The sequence below is a fragment of the Octodon degus genome, unplaced genomic scaffold (assembly GCF_000260255.1).
Source record: "Octodon degus isolate 3935 unplaced genomic scaffold, OctDeg1.0 scaffold00001, whole genome shotgun sequence".
In the NCBI taxonomy this organism is placed as follows: Eukaryota; Metazoa; Chordata; class Mammalia; order Rodentia; family Octodontidae; genus Octodon; species Octodon degus.
The window spans coordinates 38,299,076-38,315,921 of NW_004524577.1; the positions used below are offsets into that span (position 1 = coordinate 38,299,076).

Below are 16,846 nucleotides of genomic sequence, written 5' to 3' on the forward strand. Positions count from 1 at the left end.
ACATAGAACAATGAAAATCTAATTCCTTCTCACATTCCTTCCATTGGCTAAGTTTTACTGTTTCCTTTTGTTCTACTCCCTCCAGTGCTTGACTTGGCAGCACATATACTGAAATATTCCTCCAGTGATCATCTTAAGATATTAACAAATACATTTAAAAAATCAATTTCAAGGCTCTCAAAATTGCATTCTAGGGCTGGGGAGATAGCTCAGTAGAATAAGCGCCTGCCTGGCAAGTGCAAGGGCCTGAGTTCAATCCCTGGTACAAAAAAAAAAAAAAAAAAAAAGGATTCTAAAAAATCAAAAGATAAAGCATTTTTACAGTGTTATCCAGTTGTCTAACCTTATATTTTATTTTCAAAATTCTAATTACTAAAAAATGTGAACAACTCTTAAGTTAGAGTGCAAAATCAAAGCACCTTATTGTTTTAAAGATGCAATAGCAAGGAAGTATAAACACATCCACGTTTAGTTATTTGTGTGGTAGATAAATGCCATTTAAAAACATTTTTAACAGGAAAAACAGATTTATAAGTCAATTTACAGAAAATAAAAAAAATCAATGTGCAATATAACTTTAACTATCAACAACTGAAGGGGAGGAAACTGCCTTTTGTTTTTCTGTTTCTGCCTCTGTATCTTCTGCTCATTGCTTTTTGGAACAAACTGCATGGTCCTAAGGCTGCCATCTTCTTGGACGAGGACAAAGGTCAAGACCTTCCTTTATGTAACCTCTTTCCATACAAGTCTGGATGTAAGGAAAACCAGCTTCCCAGAAATTCTCTGGTGTGTTGGGTGGAATACAGCGAAACTGGTGTCTTGAGCAGGAAGCCAGTTTCTTGTCTCTTTCTGCTACTGGCATGTCTGCATAATGAATTTACATTCCTTACATGTATGCCCAAGCAATTTTCTTTTCCATGTGTTCAAGGACACTTGAACCTTTTAATTAGTAAAACTAGTAACTACTTTTATAATTCTGAAACACCACAATATGAGGAAAATTTCATAGGCTAGTGTCTCTCATTATCTTTAAAATATGGCTCTACAAATGCCTTCTGCTTGACTTTATCTTGTTTGTCATTATGTACAATACAACTGGTTCCTTTATGGCAGCAGATAATTCCTCCAATTCACTTACCACCTGAGAGAAACTGTCTGCCAAACAAGATTTGCATTCTTCGTGTGTTGTCCGATCAAACATATCTTCCAAGGTATCATTTATCTTTCTTTCTCTATTTGGACTTCTTTCTCCTTTTTGCTCTTGTTTCTTCACCTTTATAAGCAAACTTTCACTGACCAATGCACAGTCCATGTCTGCTATCTCTCCTCCTACTCCTGACTGTCATCCTTTGTGTCTATTCTAGTAATATCTGTTTTATACAGAGAAAGGCCTGCTCCTGGACCTACACTCCACTGGATATTTTCAAAGGATGCATCTTGGTTGTTGTTAGGCTTTGTCTTGGCAATTCTGCAAGGACTTAATTGAAAAATGTGAGCTCACATTCCCCATGGACTGATGTGGTTTTTACTTTTGTTGGCTCATTAGAACAAGCACCCTTCATATCAGCAAAAAAATTCTCGGGGCTCTAAAGTTAGATGTGGACATGGACAGTTGTCTAACCTTAAATGTTCTACATTTATAGGCTTCTATGTATACATAAACATTTTCATTTCACCAACTTAGCAAACATTATTATGAAGATCAAAACAGAAGCAATTTTTACAACTTTATGCAATCCCCAAATACAGACTTACTAACATTTATGACTATGGAAATATTACCTTAGATCTTCAGTTATTGACTCTTCTATCCTGGGTCTTTTTCCAAAAATGGGTTCATCTGTGCCTTCAAAATCTGTATCCCTCTTGTTTTTTCCACTATTAGTTAACTCTGATGGCAATTTACCATCAGAATGTTTCCTAGAAAGTAAATAGTTTAGAATTCTGTTGGTTAATATAAAAGAAATGCCATAAAATATTGTTCCTTTCATTATATATACATTCATCTTTTAAATACATGAATATTTCAAAGCAAGCAAAAGCTCAGGACACTTGAACCTTTTAATTAGTAAAACTAGTAACTACTGTTATAAAATTCAGTTTTACGGAAAGATTGTGATCTGGGTCTGAAATGTCTCCCAAAGGCTCATGCGTTAAAGGCATGATCCTCCATGCAGCAATATTCATAATGGGGCTTTGGGGAAGAGATTAGATCATAGGGCTCTAGTCTCGTCAACATATTAGTTCACTGACAAGTTGATAATGTGATGAACTACTGGGAGGTGATACAACCTTAGGCAGGATCCAGTTTGTGTGCACAGGAGTAGGGGGTGGGGCGTATCATGTGTTCAGCTTCCTGTCCCCCACCTTTCCCTGCTTCATCATGTGTTCAGCTTCCTGTCCCCCACCTTTCCCTGCTTCATCATGTGTTCAGCTTCCTGTCCCTCACCTTTCCCTGCTTCCCGGCCGTCATGAAACAGCCTCCTCTACCAGCACTCCTACTGCCAAGGAACTCTGCCTCACCTCAGGCTCCAGGGCTTATTTATTTATTTATTTATGTCTTCATTTGGTACAGGGTCTCCCTATGCAGGTAGTGATCCTCCTATCTCAGCCTCCCTAGGCCACCACACTCGGTTTCGGTGGCCAGGTCAGTGCCTGGGGTTGGCACGGCACACAGTACCCAGTATCAAACCTGGGTACTTGCGCTTCCCAGGCAGGTACTTAGACCACCAAGCTATCTTCCCAGCCCCAGGCTTCAGTTTTAATGAAATCAGGCAAACATGGATTCAAACCTCTGAAATGGTGAGCTCAAATAAATCTTTCCTGCTGAATATTGATTTTCTTGGTTATACTGTTATAACAATTGAAAGCTGATTTACATTGGAGTCTTTAAAATATTTTTAAAATTTATATTAATAGAAATATCATAAACTTAATTGTTAAAGCATTATGCATTCACATAAACATCTTTAATAAACATTTAATGCTTTTTCTAGTAACATGGAGGAAATTTTTGTGTATGCGGCTGGCCTTGCTGGATCACGCAGTAGCAATAAAAGGATGTTTAATGGGCTAACTATCCATAGAGAAACATGAATCTACTCATTACCTTCCACATAAGAAAAAAACCTATTCTACATGAATTTTAGGTCTAAGTGTGGAAGGCAAAAATAACAAAGACTCTAGAAGATAAACTCAGAAAATCTTTAAGATTTGTTAGGCATAAAATTGCTAAAATATAAAAGTATGATTAAATTGGCTTGCATGAACATTAAGAATTTCTGATTACTACAAGGCATAATTAAGAAAGTAAAAGAAACTAGAATACTACTCCAACACACACAAAGATGAACTTGAGGCATTTTTAGGTAAATGGACACATCTTAACACTATAATTCTAAGTGAAACAAATCAGACACACAAGTTTATCATATTGTTTCTCTTGTGCAAGAAACTGAAAGTGTAACTAAGAAGCAAAATGGAAGATAGGTGTTAGGAGGTAATGGGAAAGGGAACAAGGGGTAGGAAGGAAAAGGGATTTAAAGAAAAGATGAAATAACTGACAGAGCTTTTGTAAATGGGGAGGGGAAGAAGGTCTGGAGAGAGAGGACAGGGACAAGAAACAGAATTAAGACCTGTTATGTACAATTCCCCCGTGATGAATATGATCATCACTAACAGGTACTAAAAAAAAAAAAAATTTAAAAGAGACAAGACAAAAAATATGCATACCTATAACTGAAAAAGGCATGCATCTCAAATCCTGAAGGTAAGGAGTACAAACCAAGTTTTTAAAAACACACAATCCATAAAAAGTGATGAAAAGTGTTAACAGGAAAGTTATAAGAAAGGGTATCCAAAAGATTGACAAGTACACAAAAAGGAGGTGAACAGCACTCCTAACCAGGAAATGTACATCGGGTAATACAAGGTCAGGAGCGGAAATGTTTTGGTTTTTAGTACCCTTTCCCAGTCTTAAAAATTATAGAGGATTCAAAAGAATTGTGCTTAGGTGATTTTATCTATTAATATTTACTCAGAATTAAAATTAAAATTTAAAAGTACTTCAGACATGTGGGACAGCAGCTCACGGCAGAATACTGCACACTCAGGCCTGCATTTAGGCCCCAACACCACCTCCCATTACTCATTAATTTGTCTAAAATTGGGAACAGTTTTTATGTTAAAAAATAACTTTTACAAGAATGTTTTAAAAATAAGAATAGCACTTTTATATTCTTGTAAATCTCTGTGATCTGTCCCTGCATTTAATTTGATGTGATATACTATTTTAGCTGAAATTTATGAAGAAAAGCTCAGCCTCATACAGGTACATAATTGAAAAAGGCAGAATATTTTAATAGACTTCAGATAATTGTGGCTTTTCCTCTAACCTCATACAAGAACTCAATCACACTTTTTGAAAGCCACTGCTAGAGCTACTAAACACATTTTATAGTTTAAATTTTGTCAGCAATACTCAGCCAAAGCCAAATATAAAATAATTTGTGTGTGATTTTATTTATATACCTTAAGTCACAAATGGTAAAACTACATTTTGTCATAAGTCATTCCTTTAAAAAAAAAAAAAATTCAGTAAAGTGTCTACAGAGTCTCACTACATAGATCAGACTCACAGTGATCCTTCTGTTTTTAGCCTCCCAAGTGCTGGGGTGACAGGCACGCATGCCACCATGCCCAGTCTCCATTGCTGTCTCAGTGTGCCCTGGGGCCAGGGCCAGCATGGGGGTGGAGGGGAGGATCAACCCCAGCCACTGCGCTGTTCCTAAGCCTGCACTTTAGCCCGCAACAGTCATTTTTGTGGGACATAACAGGTTTGTGTAATATTCTTTTTTTCCTGAGTAAGGACTGTGTATGTTCATAACATAAAAACTCATCCCATGACCTGCATGTTTTTCTAGGCATGTTCTACTCGCTTTAAAAAAGGAACAATACACAATAGTGTTGATCTACATGCTTAAACAACCTTTCCAAGTTGAAGATTTCTAAAATTTAAAAACTTTGTTGCTTCCCATTCCCTAGATCGGTTGCTGATTACTGATGTGGACTTCCTTTGGATAAGCCATCAATATCCTTAGTCCTCAGAAAAATAATACAGTTCGATAATAATTGTATTATCTTTCAGTTCTACTATTCTAATATTCTGAGTAAGCATCAACTCATCCACTGTACTTAAAATAATTCTACAAGGATCTAGAGAAAACTAGTTCCCAAGCTTTAAAAAAAATCATAGTGGAACATTTTCATTTAGAACACCTAGTAATTCTTTGTTTTTCTGGGTTTTTTTCCAAAATATATGTTTGTAGTACATAATGATCAAATTTCTTGTGGAGTTGGTATCATGTATATGACACTTTTGTTTTTTAAAATCCCCCTTTCTACCCCTCCCTCCATCTCTTCAATCACCTTCCTGAATGTGCAAAGATTATCTTGCGAAGATTAATTTATTATTCTTTAATACTGTGTGTTAGACCTCTAGATCTCCAGTTTTGTTTTGTTTTGGTTTTTTTTGGGGGGCGGGGAACATTTATGAACATGCACAGCTAAAACATCTAAGTTATCCAGAAGCAAGTCATATACAGGTAAACAATTTATTCTTTTTTTTAAAATTTTATTTATTTGTGGGGGGGGCAGCTCAGCCCACCAGGGGGCGGGGCCGGCTGGCATGTGGTGCTGGGGGATTGAACCGCGGTCCCTGTGCTTTGCTAAGCTTGTTCTAAGTAGGTGCTTTAGACCACTGAGCCATCTCACCAGCCCCAACAATTTATTCTTAAAAAAGGTTTTGACTTACTGAAATTACCTAAAAATGCTATTTCTGGAAATCCATGAGGACAGAATACTTCTCTTCACAGTACCAGAAAGGGCACCAAATTTGTCAATGTTAACTACATTCTATTTTTGGAGGTGGTACCTGGGATGGGATCTAGAGCTCACACATGTAAGTGTTCTACCACTGAGCCACATGCTTTTTAAAAATAAGTTTTATTTTGAGACAGTCTTGTTAAATTGCCTAGGCTAGCCTTAATGGACATTACAAGCATGAGCTATGGCACCAGACCCAATTTCCTTATTCTGATCATTGTAATGTGTATTGTGGTCATGTAAAAGAACGCCCTTACTTTCAGAAAATACACACTTAAGAATTCAGAAGAAAATTGGCAACATATCCAACTATTCTTCTACACAACTGAAAAAAAATATAAACACAAGAACATACAGACATATAAATGCATGTGAATGTGCATGCATAATGGGAAAAGGAGGAACAGAGGACAAAACAAACATGAGATATTTAGGTGAAAAATGTACAACGGTTAATGCCATCCTAAGAATTTTTCCAAGCACAAGTTATCAAAGACTTAACAGGATCTTATTAAAAGTTCACAAAAACAGAGCCAGAGGGAAGAATAAGCACCTGCCTAGAAAGCACAGGGTTCTGAGTTCAATCCCTGGTACCACAAAAAAAAAAAAAAAAAAAAAAAGTTCACAGAAGCCAATTTGAAGGGTTTTCACTGATTTCTGATTAGAAATCCAAGAATCACCAGTCATGATGGAAGTCAGGATGATGGCTCACACATGTATTCCCAGACTATGAGAGGATCCCAAGTTTGAGCCCAAGCTGAGCAAGTTTCAGATTCTGTAAGACCCTATTTCAAAATTTAAAACAGAGGCTAGAGAGGTAGCCCAGGGCAAATGCCATGTGCTCAATTTCCACCACTACACAATGAGTAAGCAATTTTAAAAAAAGAAACAACCTGCAGTTCCATTAGTGGGTAAAGGCATAAATAAATAAATCTGATACATCCATAAAACAGAATACTACTAAGTAATAAAAAGAACACATCATTGATATATGCCTCATGAATGAATCTCAAAATACTTAGTAAAACCCAGGCAAAAGACACTGTACTTAAACAAAATTTTAAATATTGTTGAATTTAAGTACAACTCTAGAAAATGCATGCTGCTCTACAGCTGACAAATCAGTACTTCCCTGAAGCAGGGATAAAGATAGGGATACAATAGCAGGTACAAAGAAACTTCTAGAGGTAATGGAAATATATCACTTCTGGAAAAGTATAGTTTAATGTTCAATTACATCTAAGGAAATAAGTCAAGTCAGGAGAGCACAATTCTTAGGGTACAACTTAGTTCTCACACTTACAAAGAGAAAGAATCAAGCATCTGCTTTCTTTTTATGAACTTTATTTCAAAGTAAACCAATAGCTAATGAGGCAATAGGTATGTGTTTGCTTGTGTCAGGGACTATGTAGTTCAAACCAGGCTTGAACTCACTATATAGTCCAGGCTGGCCTTGAACTCGTGACAATCCCCGTCTTATTCCCCTGAGTTCATTAAAGGTATGTGCCACTATGCCCTGCTTAGGTAACAGGTAAGCTGTTTTTTTTTTTTAAGATTTCATAAATAAGATACAAAAAGAAAAACAGAAACATACCACTTTGCAGCTATTAGTAAAAGAACAGATCCAAGCAATTGTTAACACATGATAAAATCCTTACAGGAATGTTTGATGAGAAATCAAGGCAGACACCATTTTAACCAATCAGTCAATCTTGGTGTGGAACAGACACCCTTCATCTTACAGAGAAATAAGTCTGAGGTATTCTCCTTTAAAACAACTGAAAGTGAATCTATCATAAAAAAGACTCCAGATCAGCACTGTAAAATATGTATGTATAGTTAGGTAATGCAAGATGTGTATGTACTTTAAAATATCTGGGCCGGGGAGATGGCTCAGTGGAATAAATGCTTCCCTGGCAAGTGCAAGGACCTGAGTTCTAATCCTCAGTTCTACCAAAAAATAAAAATAAAAATAAAATTTCCTAACCATATTATTTAAAAGCTAGTAAGTGAAATAAATTTTTAAGTATTTTACTTACCCATATACAAAAAATACTATCATTTCAATCATAATCAAGATTTAAAAATGGAGGCCACGTATGGTGGCACACACCTCTAATTCCAGTATTTAGGCTACAGCAGAAGGATCCCTGTGAGTATGAGGCTACCCTGGGATCCGTAGTGAGCTCAAGGACAGCCTGAATTATACAGGGAGAGGATCTCAAAAAAAAAAAAAAAAAAAAAAAAAGATGAGGGGCCGGGGAGATGGCTCAGTAGAATAAGCGCTTGCCTGGCAAGTGCAAGGGCCTGAGTTCAATCCCCTGTTCTGCCAAAAAAAAAAAAGATGAAACCAAGTAATTTTACATTTTCTCATATAAAATTATCTCTGACAAGCCATACTTTAAGTGATATAATCATTAATTGTCATAGGTAGTGACATATTGAGCAACGTGGGTCCAGAAACAAGGCCTATTTACATAAAATAATGGAGGCAAAGAGGAGTAAGTTAAATGATGTAATGAGTTAATAAGTTAAAACACTAAAATGTAGGAAACTCTTTAGAACAAATAAAGTGGTTTGACTTTTCTATAATTTCTTTTTTCCTTGTGGCATTTTGTTTGAAAGAGTAAAAGGCCAAACCTGCAGGATAACAACTAAAAAAGTGTAAAAGCTTTGTTTAGATCCTGATTCAAGTAGACAATCTACCAAAACACTTTTGAGACAAGAGGAAAAGTCTCATTGTGGATTGAGTAATCATTTTTGTTGGAGGAGACAAATGCTGACATACTAGGGGGAAAAAAGATGAGTAATACCTTGGTTTTAATGGGGGTAATGTATGTGGAGCCAGACCTGATATTGTTGAAGCAGTTACATGTAAGCACATGGAATTTCTTTACACACATATGCACATAACCCCCCAACACATGTGTGTATAGTTTAACAAAATCTTTGGGTTTCTGTGGTTGTTGTTTTGTTTTTGAAAATATCCATTTGGAATGAAGTATTAAATGGAGGACAAGTTCTGATAAAGTTCTATGATTTGCCCTCTTGTGTTACACAGATTAGACAGAAATTCACTCTATGCATAACGACTGTCATGCAAGTATTAATACCTGAAATCAGGTGAACTGGATTATTTTTCCTAAAGTGACTACAGAGATAGTGAACCTCTTAGAGCTTTCAATGCTAACAAACACCTGTCACTACTGACCTGGAGGGAAGGACTCGCTAAAATGAATTCTTGATAGTAGGCAAAGTCCCATTACTAATGTTCTATACTTCTTACATATACCCTTTCTCTAATTTTGGTGTTTTTCCTAAGAAGTTAAGTATAAGTTATTTCCACCTAAATTTGGAAGTTTTTTAAACAGCTTATTCTTACCGCACTGCCAACTAGAATAACCTCATCACAATAATTCTGACATAAAGAACAAAATGAGAATACATAACATACTGTCCTCAAACTATAGCTGTCCAACTAAATACTTGGCAACTATTAATAATTCCTGTTGTGGAGGAAGGAAAAAAATAATCTGTCATCCTTTCTCACTTTTCCCCAAAAGTTCCTGCAAACTCTTTTTCAACTCAATGGCAGCAGAGTGTTATCCACTTCGTTTATATGGGACATCTCACTTCTCATTTTTCTGCTATTCCTCTACTTAGTCTTATATTCTTCTCTATAGATTCTATGTTTAAGTTCACTTAAGTTCCCCACAGTCATCTTCAGCCACCTCTGAAAAAGCTCCACCTATGACACATGAGGCTTTTTTGGGGACAACTAAACACAAGCCATAACAACTTATTTTCTATCAGTATTCTCTTGCAATATAATCTGCCAACTACTACCAAGTTAGCTTTCCTAAACCACCAATTTAGGAAGCTAGGGGGGAAAAATTTTTTAAAACTTTGTTCAAAAAAGTTTAAAATGAAATCAAAACTCCTCTGCTTGCTATTCAATATTCAAGACTCCTCTAAAATCTAAAACCAACACATGAATTTATTTTTAAGGATTTTGGTTTTTTACTGTTGACATATCTTTGCCATACATAAGAATATTCACCTTGGAGAATTGGTAGGTACACTTAGGAACCACATCTTGATAATTTTTACTTCCACTTCCCTCACTAACTCTACCCTTTCCCCTTTTCTAGCTCTCCTTCCCAACCACACAAAATCTGTTTCCTTCTATTTCTTTTATCGTGTTGTTTACGTTATTTATACCTTAGGTTTTTCATCTAGGAGAAACGAGGAAATACAGACCCTCCGATTTATTTCACTTAGAATTATGATCTCAATATCCATACATTTTCTTACCAATGAGTTGAATTTACCCCTCTTCATGTCTGAGTATTCTGTGTAAAAATGATATAGTAAAAGCAACATTTTTCATATTCTTACCTCAATAATACAAAAGGAAACACCCTCCTTTAGCCTAATTTGTGCTCTAAAAAATTTTGTCACCATTTACTTAACAATTTCTCAATCCAGAATATACTATTGCATCTAACAGTTTCCTGAACATTTCAAAAAGGAATCTCCTTTTCCTCAATTTCACACACTACTTAATATTACCTAATGCATACTGTAACAACTTCACTATTAACAACTTAAATTTTAGCGTTCTTATCTCTTTACTCAAAAGTGTCTTGAAAGCAAAATCATGCCTAGTTTAATTGATTCACCTAGTGGGTATCTCTCTCCACAATGCACAATAAATTCATTCATAACGAACCTCCTGCCTTTACCTAAAGTCAAGCAATAGCTTTTCTTTGTTCTATACACGGCTCTGCATTTTATGGCGACCACACGGATTTCAGGGTCCAGTAATTCTTAAGTTTCTTTAAGCAAGCTCACCCTATCTAGCATTTAACTTCACAACGCGATAGGTATCGCTAGCGTTTCACACACGATCTCTTTTAATCCTCACATCAGCCCTAGCGGTAAACATAGTTGAATCTCCACTGTAGGGACGAAAAAGCTACAGCTTCAACGTAAGATTTCTCTCCTTTATTTCCTTTTGCCCTTTCCTCTCCGAGATGCCTTCTTCTAAATTCGTTCTCCTCCAAGAGCACCCTTGCGGACCCTCGCTGTCCTCCGCCAAACACGGGAGCGCCGCGGCCGCAGCTCACGCTGCCTCCCGACAAGCACCAGGAAAAGCCCACAGCCCGTGTTTTCCAACCAACATTCTAACACAAAAACCACCTACAGGACTCCCTTACCCGCCCTTTTCTGCAGACCCTGGCGGTCCTTTCCATTTCCCCTTCTCTTTTTCTTTGTCTTTCTTGGCTCCGGCTTCAGCAGTGGAGTCGTCTTCGAACACGCTGAAAAGCTCGTCCCCAAAAGCATCCGCCATCTTTCAAAGCGCCCAGGCCGAACCTACGTCCTACCCATAGTGCCCCGCGACCGCACCGGCAGTGACGCCAAGTGAAGGCGCCACGGTGGCCCGTAAGAGTCAAAAGTAATCAAGTCTCAAGGCCACCTGAGTTTTTCTGTTTTGTTCGCGCTCTTTGAGTTTTTTGTTTTTGTTTCTGTTTTTCCTGTCCGATTACTGGTAGGCAGGCAGGTCAGGACCCAGGGAGGATACTCTACGCACCGCCCCAAGCACGCGGCACGTTCCAGAGGGTGGGGAAGAGTATAGGCAGGGGGCGGAGTCTGGTAAATCAGACCAATTGCGGAGCAGCAGTCCCGGAGCCCGGATGGAGCGCCCTTGCTGGCTGCGCTGGACCTGGGGCACCTGTGCGAGAGCCCGAGCGTGGACGTGCGAGAGTCACCTGCCACAGCTGTAGCATGGGTGGCAAGAACAAGAAACACAAGACCCCGGGGGCCGCGGCGGTCCGGGCCGCCGTGTCTGCTTCCAGAGCCAAATCTGCGGAGGCCGGAGCTGCCGGGGAAGCCCAAAGCAAGAAGCCAGTGGCCAGGCAGTCCCCCGCCGGCGCAGCCAGCGCCCGGGAGCCCCGAGTCAAGCAAGGTACACGCGGTCGCGCGGCTCCTAGCGCTGCGTCCTGAGATCTTGTTCCGTCTCCCGAGGAAAGCCTTCAAACCCGCCGAGACCCTTGGGCTCAAAATTGGTTTTTCCCACACCCGGGGCTGCTGGCTCTCCAGGGGTGGCCTTTATGAACGCGGGTCTAGGTGTGTTAGGACCCCAAAGTTCTGCTGGTGGTCCTGTTGCAAGTTGGCATCTCCCTGATGATCACACTTTTCTCCTTGCAAGAACACATACAGTACGTTTCTGCCACGATGTAGTTCCTCTGTGTTCCGGAAAAAAGTCAGTACTTAATACGAAATACAGTGTTCACTGCACATGGGTGTGACCGATTTTTAAATTATCTACTGTTTTCTGCAGCCTTGCATTTTTTGCTTACTCTGCCAATTGGTTTGCTAACAGAGATGACCGATGCCTGCTGCAGATGAAAATTGTGTGCTTTTCTTGCGTTGTTTGCGTGTTGTTCTTACTGGGGTGTTCATCACCAAGTATTAAGCGTGTGTGTGTGTATACATATATATGTACGTATGTACAGATATTTGCCATATGTCTAATACGATGTGGGAAATGAGATGAACAAAACACACAATAGTTTTTAGGCAACTTGCTAGACTAATATTGGAAATAGGAGGTAGCTAATCCCACAAAATGTACTGGTTTGTACTTGATAAATACCACAAAGAAAATCCTGAGAAGAGTTAAACAGGATAACCTAATATTTACTGGGTAATAGCAGAAATGATGAATGGCCTGAGAAAGTGACAGTTAAGATGACAAGGATGGTGTGTTAGTCACGTTTCTCTGGTTGCTGGGACAAAATACCCGACACCCAAATTAAGAAAGGAAAGGTTGTTTATTTAGCTCGCAGCTTGCAGCTCAGCCGGTTTCCACAGTCGCCTCCAAGGCAGGGTGGCGTGGCACAGGGGCACAGTTGAAGGTGACAGAAGCAGCAAGAGGTAAAGGGGGAGTGCACCCCTCTTTTTCTCCCTCACATTGTAAGCTGGCTATCCCACCCGCAGGGGCAGGACGGGCGTAGCACCCACACTGTCTCCCTGCTGTCCTCTTGCACAGGCTGGGCATGTTTATGAAGTGAGGATCCTGACTCCCTGCGAGTGGATTAGTTAATCTCCTAAACTCAAGTTGCCTCAATGTATGAACATCACCGCTGGGAGGGGTTAACTTTGTAGACCATTGGCGAAAATAGCACACTGAACAAGGAGAGTTGAGGACGGTATGTAAAGATCTTGAGTCAAAAAGAGCTTGCGGGTCTTGAAGGGGTCATAAAATACCAACATTGCCAAAGAAAGAAAAGGTATGAGACTGGATAAATAGACAAATACCATTTTTTAATTTAAAGATTGGATGACATCTCTTTTTGTTTATGTGCTTGGGGTGTTTTTGTTTTCGTTTTTCAGAAACAGAGTCTCACTTTGTAGCCCAGCCCGGGAGGTCCCCCGCCTCAGCCTTCCAAGGGCTGGGATCACATGTGTACGCTACCACTCCAGCTTAGATAGTACTTCTTTACTGTGCAGTTTGTTGTAATCTTTCAACTACAGAGTTATTGTGCTTGTAGTTACATGGAATTTCTCTTTGACTATTCTGTGGCAGTTTTACTCTTTTTTTTTTTTTTTCCAGTTTTACTCTTGATCAGCATCAGATGTACTTTCTGTTTGTCTCTTACAACATTTGTCTGAATTCTTTGCATTTTCTGATAGCTATTTGTTGTCTTCTTTGGCTTTTCTTTCCTCCAGTCCCCACACGGGACCCTTTCTGAAGGTGTCCTTGGCAGTGTAGTTTGCAGGAATCGCCCTCTAGGAGAGTTCATCTAGTTCTATTATTCCCGTCTTCTCCATCATGGCTAACTTGACAAGCAGCACGTACCAGTCTTGCTTCCAAGTTCTAGTCGGGTTTCAACGTTCATCTGGATGGTTTGCCATTGCCTTCTTTTTTGTAAGCATGTCTAATTTAACATGACTGATACTACACCAGTTTTCACCCCTTCCTTTTTTTCCTGTTTTTACACATTCCTGTGTGTCGAAGATCAAACGTACTTTAAATGCTTTCCCCTCTTCCCTCCGTTCAGTCTGTGACCATGACTCTGTGCACTGTTCATGCACGAATCCTTCCTTTACACCCGCTCACTTTTTACATGTGGTTGGGCTGGGGAGATAGCTGTGTGGCCTGAGCACCTGCCTGGCAAGCTCAAGGACTTGGGTTCCATCCGCTGGTACCACATGTCATGCCAAATAATTAAACAAAAGATTTAAAAAGGGGCCGGGGAGATGGCTCAGTAGAATAAGCACTTCCCTGGCAAGCGCAAGGGCCTGAGTTCAATCCCTGGTTCTGCAAAAGAAAAACCAAAAAAAAGATTAAAAAAGAAAAAAAATTAAAAGAAAAGAAAAGAAACATGGTGGCAACTCCCACGAATCCCTGCAGTACCAGCAGCCCTTTAATGGTCCTCTAGCTTTGTTCTTTCTTCCTCCTCCAGTCTTTCCAGCCTGCCAACATCAGATTGCTCTTCCAGAGTGCTGCTTTGGTTGTGCCTCTTGCCATTTCTCCCATAGCATCCTCACTGACCTCATACTAAAATCCAGCCACTCAGCTACCATGGAAGTCCCTCTTTCCAGCCTTTTTACGAATCCGTATTTTCAGCTATAGCAATCTGGTGTGTCTCCATTACTCCAAATGAAACTGTCAGCTTACTGTAATTTGCTCTTCATGACATGCTGGCTATCTGTAACACCAGCTACCCAAATCCTATGATACTCTCTTTGGGTAGCATCTGCTTTTTTTTTTCTTTTACTTTCTGTACCATAGATCAAATCTCAGGGCATTCTATGAATGAAGTATATTCCCAGGGTTGTAAATTTTTTGTTTTGAGAGAGGGCCTTGCTAAATCACCCAGGCAGGACTCAGACTTGTGATTCTCTTGTCATCAGTCTCCCAAATACTGGGATTCCAAGTGTGTGCTGCTGTCCCCGGCTACCTCCTGGGTGAACTGTCTCCGCTATGCAGAACCTGTGTGTCATGGTTGTTGATGTCATTCTTTTTGAGAGTTAGGTCTTGCTCTGTGGTAGATGAGGAACTACACATTTTATACTTCCTACAGAATAGTAAGGATGTAATGAGAATGTGTTAACATCTAAAAATTCTTTGGATAAATAGTAAAGAAGAATTCAAAGGAATTATTTTTTTTCTTTTAAAAAGAATAGAATTGGGGCTGGTGAGATGGCTCAGTGGTCTAAAGCACCTACTTAGAACAAGCTTGGCAAAGCACGGGGACCGCGGTTCAATCCCCCAGCACCACATGCCAGCCAGCCCCGCCCTCTGGTGGGCTGAGCTGGCTACACACACACACACACACACACACACACACACACATAAATAAAAAATTTTAAAAAAAAAAGAATAGAATATGTTAAAATGACATAGAATTTCAAAACAAGATGATAGGAAGTCAACAATGGTTGTTATGTTGCGTATTATCTTCGAAGTAGTTGTTCAGATTACCAAATAGAAACATGCAAATTGGTCAAAATTAAGCATAAATTATTCATTTTAATAAAGCAAGAGAAATTAGTAGTACAGAGGGCTGGCGAGATAGCTCAGCAGATTAGAGCACTGACTTAGGCTGACACAGGGACTGAGGGTTCCATCCCCACCCTGCTGTGCCTCCCCTGCCCCGGGGGATGCACTGAGACTGCAGCAGTCCAGGCTGGGTGTGGTGGCCCGCTCCTGTAATCCCAGCGCTTGGGAGGCTGAAAAACAGGAAGGAACACTAGAGTCTACACTGTGTAGTGAGACCCTATAGACCTTGTACTAAATCCATTTAAAAAAAGAGAAAGTAGTGCAATTAAGTAGCAGTACAATTACCTTAGCTATCTTGTGTGTGTGTGTGTGTGTGTGTGTGTATATAAATACGTATACATATGTATAATACATATAAATATGTATATATTATATTTTTCCCCTTTTTCCTTTCCCTTGTCTCAATTGTTCTTTGCTTTTGAGCATTGTCTTTCTCTTTCTTTGTACCTTTCAGGTTCTTACACTAGGGAGACAATGTGACGTTTACACATGCAAATTAATTTATTTCACTTACAAGTATGGTCTCTAGTTATTCATATACCTATAAAAGCCTCGAATTTATCTTTCTTTATAGCTTAGTAATACTCCATAATGTAAAAATACACCTCTTTTTTATCCATTCCTCAGTTGATGGGCATTTGGGTTGTTTCCAAGATTTAACTATGACAAATTGCACTGTTCTAAATACGGGTGCACATATATCACTGTGGTATGATATTTTCAATTCTTCTGAAAAAATCCCCAGAAGGGATATAGCGGGGTCTAATGGGACCTCTAATCCTAGCTTTTTGAGGAATCTGCACACTGATCTCTACAGTGGCTGTACCAATCTGCCCTCCCGCCAACAGTGTGGAAGAGCTCCTTTTTCTTTACAGCCCCTCCAACATTTGTGATTGACTGACTTCTTGATGAGAGCCCTTCTTTCTGGGGTGAGATGGAATCTCAGTGTTGTTTTAATTTGCATTTATTTATTTATTTATTTATTTAAACTTCCTGCAAAGCTTTATTCCGGAGGGACGCAGTCCTTCTTGGCAGCTGACTTCCTCATGGCAGCCAGCACGTTGCTGAGCTCCTCACGCTTCCTCTTGGCGCAGATGTGCGTCCCCACCCTTCCCACCCTTTTCTTCATGAACTTGAGGGTGCGCTTGTCCTTGGAGACCTTGAACAGCTCGCTAGCTCGTAGGGGGCAAAGCCGCACCCCTCCCGGATTGCGTCCGCACGCACTTGGTGTGTTCGGTGAGGCGTTTGCGATGGAGGTTGTGCCGGGTTTGCTCACATTCTTAGTCACCTTGCTGCCCTTGTTGAGGCCCATGGCCGTGGGATAGCAGGGGGCCATGGCTACTCTTCTTCCATAGTTGCTGTGGCAGAAGGACCAGAGAGTAATTTGCATTT

The 16,846-nt window shown here is 39.7% G+C and overlaps 2 protein-coding genes across 2 annotated transcripts in view; one reads left to right on the top strand and one right to left on the bottom strand.

Annotated features, from left to right (window-relative positions):
• Positions 1 to 11,258, bottom strand: part of Mtrex (Mtr4 exosome RNA helicase) — a 102,247-nt gene extending 90,989 nt beyond the window's left edge. The window contains exons 1-2 of the mRNA XM_023708874.1: positions 11,103 to 11,258; positions 1,783 to 1,920 (exon numbers count right to left, since the gene is read on the bottom strand). Coding sequence (XP_023564642.1) covers positions 1,783 to 1,920; positions 11,103 to 11,236 — 272 coding nt within the window. The 5' untranslated portion in view covers positions 11,237 to 11,258. The remainder of the gene's footprint in view (positions 1 to 1,782; positions 1,921 to 11,102) is intronic.
• Positions 11,259 to 11,555: 297 nt separating this feature from the next.
• Positions 11,556 to 16,846, top strand: part of Dhx29 (DExH-box helicase 29) — a 57,649-nt gene continuing 52,358 nt past the window's right edge. The window contains exon 1 of the mRNA XM_004623223.2: positions 11,556 to 11,851. Coding sequence (XP_004623280.1) covers positions 11,671 to 11,851 — 181 coding nt within the window. The 5' untranslated portion in view covers positions 11,556 to 11,670. The remainder of the gene's footprint in view (positions 11,852 to 16,846) is intronic.